This window comes from Tamandua tetradactyla, chromosome 8, assembly GCF_023851605.1.
Source record: "Tamandua tetradactyla isolate mTamTet1 chromosome 8, mTamTet1.pri, whole genome shotgun sequence".
In the NCBI taxonomy this organism is placed as follows: Eukaryota; Metazoa; Chordata; class Mammalia; order Pilosa; family Myrmecophagidae; genus Tamandua; species Tamandua tetradactyla.
The window spans coordinates 80,386,526-80,394,161 of record NC_135334.1 but is presented as its reverse complement, the minus strand read 5'-3'; the positions used below and the strand labels follow the sequence as shown (position 1 = coordinate 80,394,161).

The window sequence follows — 7,636 nt, the reverse complement described above, 5'->3', positions numbered from 1 at the left end:
GAACTATCTATGTGTCTTTAAAATCTATATAATATGTTAACCTTTTATTTTGTTGACATAATGTAACTTTCCATGAAGACAGTATCCACACACTGAACAATGGCTCTGTGACTGATAGTGCTCTGACAGCAAGTACCATTAGGCAAGTATAACTCTGATGTTGTGCCTGCCAATCAGATGGCTTCAGTAGGAATATAGGGATGGAAATGCTAAAAAAAAAAATCAAGTGTCTTAAATGTTTGCAAGACTTTTAAAAATTAAATACATTTGTTTTTCCATTGAAACCTTCACTTTTAGGATTTGGGGCTCGATTATAGGCAGCATTTAATTGCTCTGTTAATGCTGACATGTAGACAGAAATATGCACCAATGGGCAAAGAAAACCAAACACATCTGACTGAATTCATTCTGCTGGGTTTCTCCTCGGATCAGCAGTCCCAGATACTGCTGTTTGTGGTATTTCTCATCATCTACCTACTGACTGTATTTGGGAATCTACTCATCATGGTCCTAATCCAGGTTGACTCCCGACTTCACACACCAATGTACTTTTTCCTGAAAAACCTGTCCATTGCTGATCTCTGTTTCTCTACGAGCATTGTCCCCCAGTTGCTAGCCCACTTACTAGTGATGAGAAAGACCATTTCCTTTGCTGGGTGCTCAATTCAGATGATTTTTTTCCTCCTAGCAGGGTGTACAGAGAGTTCACTGCTGGCGGTGATGTCCTATGACCGGTATGTGGCTGTCTGCAAGCCCCTACACTACTCCACCATCATGACACATTCGGTATGTGTCCAGCTGGCCATTGGGTCCTGGGCCAGTGGTGCATTTGTGTCTGTAGTGGACACCACGTTTACGTTATGTCTCCCATACCAAGGAAAGAATCTAATTAATCACTACTTTTGTGAACCTCCCGCCCTGTTGAAACTGGCTTCAGCAGAGACCCACAGTGCTGAGATGGCCCTCTTTGCAATGGGTGTGGTCATCCTCCTGGCTCCTGTCTCACTCATCCTGGTCTCCTACTGGAACATCATCTCCACTGTGATCCGGATGCAGTCAGGGGAGGGGAGACTCAAGGTCTTCTCTACCTGTGGCTCCCACCTCACTGTTGTTGTCCTCTACTATGGCTCAACAATATTCACCTACATGAAACCAAACTCCAGGAAAATGAATGAAAGTGATAAGGTGATCTCTGTGTTTTATTCAGTCATAACATCCGTGATGAACCCATTCATTTACAGCCTGAGGAACAAGGATGTAAAGGGGGCATTTAGGAAAGTATCTGGAAGATAGACCCCACACACACACACATACCTGTGGCAGTTATATATATATTTATATATAAATAAATATATAAATTTATATATAATCAAGGGTACAAAGACCTTCCAAACTTGTTTGACACCTTTAACCGTTTCCTCTCCTACCCTAGGCTGAGACATAATAAGGGTCATAAAGTTACTCCTGGTACTTGTTAGGGTTTGTCTACTATAATCTTGCTCAAGCTAATTCTCTGTGTTTGCAGTTTGTTTGCCTTTAAACAGTTTTTTGGCTACTTGTCCAGCCTTTAATACTGAATAGTCTTTATTTACACTGCCTTATTGTTTTACCAATCTGCTTTTACTTAGAGCCATTTTCTTTGACTTTAAACTCCATAGATGTTTGCCATGTCAGCATACCTGCAGGCATCCACCAATTTTAGAATCCTAGCTGATGTCAATGTACCCGATTCTTCAATTTGTTTTGAGGAAAAAAAAATGATTTTTCACCGTGAAGCCCAGTACTGAGAACAATGTTTTGCTGTGCTATTTTCCAAACTACTGCTATTGCCAATTGAGCCAATGCTGAGAGAGCTGTTTGTTCAGACAACAAGGCACATGACATCACATCCCACCAAATGTCTTTGACATCCTAGCTTTTGCAATGTGACTATGTGATTGTGAAAATCTTGTGTCTGATGCTTCTTTTATCTATGATATTGACAGATGAGTCAAAAATATGAATCAAAAATAAATAAATAATAGGGGGAACAAATGTCAAAATAAATTGAGTGGATTGAAATACTAGTGAACAATGAAAGAGGCTGGTAAGGGGTATAGGAAAAAAAATAGGGGGGAGAGCCATGAGGGCCATGAGAGCTCACACAGCTGCAGACCTTTAGAGATGAAGAAGGAAAATGCCCCACCGGGAGCTTCATGAAACAGAGAGCTGAGAGAGAAAGCCAGCAGACTTCACCACGTGCCCTTCCAGCTGAGAGAGAAACCCTGAGTGTCATCGGCCTTTCTTGAGTGAAGGCCAATAAAGAAAGTGAAATTAAGACACAGAGAGAGAAAAGCCACAGAAGCAAGAAGCTGAAATCAGTGAAACTTGGAAGAGCAGGGAGATCCCAGCAGGCACCACCATATGCCCTGCCATTTGACAGGTAAGGTATATGAGTAGTCAAGGATCACTACTGACAGTCCAACTTCAGGAAACATTGCCCCAGTGATGCTTTGATTTGGACATTTTCTGGTCTCAAAACTATGAAAGAGAGTCTAAGAGGAAATAACTCCATTACTAGTTATGTGATCTTGCCATGTTTGGAAAACTTTGAAGAATTCGATATAAGGATTTCTTCTACATGGAGGCAGAGAACTTTTTCCACCTGCTTATTGATCATTGGGAGTGTGTTATGTTACATCCCTGGTTGGGATGTGCATGACACCAGCATCAGAAACAACACTCAATCTGAACAAGATTTTGTCATACTGTGCTCATACCCCTTCTCCATCCTTTGGTTTATATTTTGAGAAACAAGAATGTGAAAATATCTGAAGGAAAAGGTAAAAAAAGCACACCACTCTTCAAAAAGTAACATAGATTAGGAAGAGTATGGTCTAGAGAGTTTAGGACTAAAGTAGAACGTATGGTTAATGGGACTTCCATTTACAGTACAGTTAAAGTATAGTGAAACACTGTTAATAATAATTTAGATTGTAGGAAAAATAAACATTGTATTAACACGTATTAATACATGTATTAACTTCATATGTAAATGAACATTAACTTTGTATCAAGTGACAGAATATCAACCATTAAAAACATATATAGAGAGCATAAACTTGGAATATGTCATTGGTAACAGAGACCATCAGGAGATAGAAATAGGGTAAGACAATGGGTACTTGGAGCTGAAGGGATACAGACTGTGCAACAGGACTAGATACAAAAACTCAGAAATGGACAGCACAATACTACCTAATTGTAATTAGGTTAAAACGCTGAATGAAGCTGCATCTGAGGTATAGTTTTTTTTCTTTTTTTTAATTTTTTTCTCTCTATTATCATTTTATTTCTTTTTCTGCTGTCTTTCTATTTCTTTTTCTAAATCAATGCAAATGTACTAAGAAACGATGAATATGCATCTATGTTATGATATTAAGAATTACTGATTGTATATGTAGAATGGAATGATTTCTAAATGTTGTGTTAGTTAATTTTTTAATTAATAAAAAAACATATATAGTGAAAAGCTTATCCATAAATATTAGATCTTAGTCTCACAATTGTATCAGAAATTGTATCAGAAATCTATACTAAGAATAATCAATAGTTGCTATTTGTTAGTATTTCATAATAGCTCTGATTACATGGAAAAATATGCGTATAATATGGGATCAAAATTGTTGATAGTGCTTTTTAAACTACATTCTATTTACTTATTTATGATAATAGATAATTCAATGAGAAATAACCCACATTTTTTATTAAACTCTATAGAATACTTGATAAAGTAGAGAAAATTAAAAGTAAATTAGGAGACATTTAAATGGTTCAACAATGCAAATTGTTTTATGAATTTATCTTGTATTTTGCACGAATGAAGAAAAGTAACCTATTTTAACATTGTTTTTGTAGTAGCTTTATTAATAATAATATTACCAGTTAATTTCTTTTTTTGTGCCCGTGTGGGATGCATGGTCCAGAAATTGAACCTGGGTCTCCCGCATTCTACCACAAGGCGAGCATTCCACCACTGAACCACCCATCTACCCTATTACCAGTTAACTTTAATGACATCTGAAAAAAAAAAGAAAAACATAATCTGGCAGATGATGATGAATTTTGAGTGTTTCAGTCAGGTTATCAAGATATATTAAAGTAAAAAAATTTAAAAATATATTAAAAGTTACAGTGATTTAAAAAACAAACATTTACATTTACTGAGTACTATCCTACTTAGTGACTGGATGCTCATGAAGTCAAAGACCTCATCTTTTGCTTAGTTTGGTTTTGTTCTCAGTAGTATCCAGAGAGTCCAGTATAGCATCTGGCACATGTCGAATAAATGAACAAATGATTTACTGAATGAATGAAGAATATATATTCTTTTAAAATACCTCTCTTCAAGTAGCACGGGAATTGAAGTCCAAGAGGCATATTTGTAGGTATGCTGTGCATATCTGGTGATTCTCCTGTGACACCATATATACTGCTGCTGTTCCCCTTGGGATATGCTCTCCTTTGTTCTGAAGATTTGATTTTTCCAGTGTGGTGGTTCATTTCATGTCACCTTGACTAGGATATGTTGTCCAGTTGTTTGGTTATGCATAGGCTGCTTGTTGCTGTGAGGGTATTTTCTAGATGAAATTTGTATCTACAATCCACTGATTGCACCTATAATCAACAAAAGAGATTGCCCTCATTCAATCAGTTGATGATTCCAAAAGACATAACTGAAGGTTTCAAAGATTAGAAGAATTTCTGCCTTTATTTCAACATTGGTCTTGCCAGATTTCCAGCTAGCCAGTTTCCCCTGGGGAATTTGGCTTAAGGTCTTCAAGACAACCTTTATCAAGATTTCCAGCTTGAGTTTGGACTTGTTAGCCCACACAGCCATGTGAGCCAATTCCTTATAATAAATCTCTCTCTTTCTTTCATTCAATAGGTCTATTTTTCTGGAGAACCCTGACTAACACAGCCAATATTCACTAAGTTGCCTTTGGGTAGTGGTATAGAACAGCTGACATTCAAGAAGCAGTCTTAGAAGGGAGAGAATTCTTTTGGGATGTATTAGCCTTTCAGTCCATTCTAACTACTACTACAAACAACCTTTGTGGCAGAAGCACCACCACTCATCTACCTGTAACTCCTTACTGTTGTAGAGAAGGCATACTATTCCTTCCTTAGGAGAAAACCCATCGTTGGCCCCTTCCCAACCCACAAGTAGGTCCAGCTCCAGATATTGAGTGAGACTAATCCAACACTTCATTGGTTCTATTATCATGCATAAATGAACTTGCAAAATTGCTTATAGAAGCAATGCTATATATTGATTGTCATATATTCCTACCCTAAACTTCTGGTCAATAGTAAAGATTCCAAATTAACACTTTTATCCTTTCTAATCTTCATATCTGCTAAACGCATAGTTGGCATAGTTGAAAACTCAGAAAGGAGGTAACTTCAAAGTTGCCTTTAAGGCATCTGTTTGTTCCACAGATGTTGGATTGTCTGAATTGCATCGTGCATATCACAGTTCAGTGATGGTCTGTAGAGGTCTGCAAATCCTTATCGAACTGGCAGTCACATACATACTGTTTTATTTATTGGCTTCTAAAACAAATACTATACAATATGTTGACTTAAAGACAGAAATATATTGGTTCATGGTTTCAGAGGTGTAAAGTCTTGCTTCCCACCAGGAATAGGTATCTTCTGGTGGGCTGGCAATCTTGATATTCCTTGGCTTTTCTGCCACATGGCAAACTCATGATGGCGTCTTCTCCTTTCTCTTCCAGGTTTCATTGACTTCCAGCTTTTGGCTGCTTCCTGTGGCCTCCATCTTGTGTCCAATTTTCTTTGCTTATAAGGACTTCAGCCATATTGGGTTGAGACCCACCCTCACTTAGTTTGGATGCACCTTAACTAATAACAACTTTAAAAGTCCCATTTATAAATGGGTTCACACCCACAGGACCAGGGCTTAGGACACAAATGTACCTTTTATGATACAATTCCCAACACACACAGAGATGCATGTAAAAGGTTTACAACTGACTTTCCAAAAACTGAGAATAGCATGCCTTCCTCAATATTGGAAAGTCGTTGGGTTCTAGGTTTAAGGAGACATTGGAGCAAAATCCTAGAAAATCATAACTATCAGGGGTGTAGTTTATCCTTGAAATTAATGTTTTACATGACTGCTCATGTTACAAATAATCAATGGTATACATTAGTTCAACTCAAAGTGTGATTTCCCACTGGTTACTTGTCTATGAACTGCTTGGTATATATCTGTGAATAGATAAGTAAAGAAAATGAGAACATTTAGAAACTTCTGTAGCAATTTGGCAAAGTAATTTTATCATGCTGAATCCAATAATAAAAAATGGGACTTTTATATTCTATGTTTTTAATTTAATTTTCCAGGCATTAATATGTATGTTTTATGAAATTATTAGTCCACAATGGATGTGAAATCAGAAAGACAAAAAAAAATCTATCCTGAACAACAGGTACATTGAGAAGCAATATTATAAATAACATGAGCTACTGTTTGAAAGGCCTCATAGCCATTCAAAAACTCATGATTACTTCTTTGCTTGCATTCATTAAAAGAGAAGTTTCCACATATAATTAGATTGCTAAACTAAAATGTGGCCATGGATCACTTTGAATTATATAAAAACTGCTTAACTGACCACAAAAATGAAACTGGTGAAGTCATCAGAGTAAGAAAATATGCATACTGACAATTATTTTTAAATGAAAACACCAGCCTCTAATTGGTTATCAGATCATCAATGACTGTGTGTCAGGAGCAAGAGTTAACTATCCCATGTGGGAAACTCACAAACTGCTGACCTCACCACATTCTGGGAAATATACACACTTTTGGAGTACATAGTTTCTCAGTTTTTAAAATAAATAAACTTTCTTTCACTTATGCTGTAGATCGTATGACTTTTACTATTCATTATATCAGCTTATACAATACTGATTTCATTTGTTCAATGATTATTTGATTAATTTGAGAACTAAACATTTATTGAGACTTCTTCCCATTAGCAGCACCTCTTCTAGGTGTTTCTAGGTGACATTTCTCTTTAAAGACATTTTATATCTCAGAGAAATTAACATTTGTGCTGAGGGAAGGAGGTTGGGAAGAAAACACTAGCAAAGGAGAGATCTGAGAGAAGGTCCAGAGAGAGGAGAGGGTCAGTCTTTTGGGATCAAAACAATCAGTTTGTGTTTGGGAAATGATAGGTGACAGGGAATTTGTAAGGAATCAGAGTTCAGAAACAGGCAAAGTCTTGGAGGTCCTGAAACATACATGGATTTTATTTTATATCCAATATATCCATATTCTAATATGTTTTTAAAAGGTTACATTGAGTGTTCTTTGGGGAGTGGATTCTAAGAGGGTAAGCACGGGAATTAGAAGAGCAAACAGCATAGCTCTATTGCAGCGGTACAGGTGGGACAGGATGCAATAGGAAGGCAGAGGAGAAGGTAAAAGCCTGTAGGAGAATAGGATGCGTAAGGTGAAAAAGAGAGCAGTGAAATATCCCTACGAGGTCTTTGGCCTTAACATTGCTGTGGATGATGATTCCACTTACTGACCTGGAGAACACTCATGAAAGGTGATTCTGTG

At 37.0% G+C, this 7,636-nt stretch overlaps 1 protein-coding gene across 1 annotated transcript; it reads left to right on the top strand.

Moving 5' to 3' along the window:
* The first annotated feature begins 369 nt into the window (after positions 1-369).
* Positions 370-1,293, top strand: LOC143643628 (olfactory receptor 2D3-like). Its single transcript, XM_077112234.1, has one exon. The coding sequence runs from the start codon at positions 370-372 to the stop codon at positions 1,291-1,293; it is 924 nt and encodes a 307-aa protein (XP_076968349.1).
* The last annotated feature ends 6,343 nt before the right edge of the window (positions 1,294-7,636 follow it).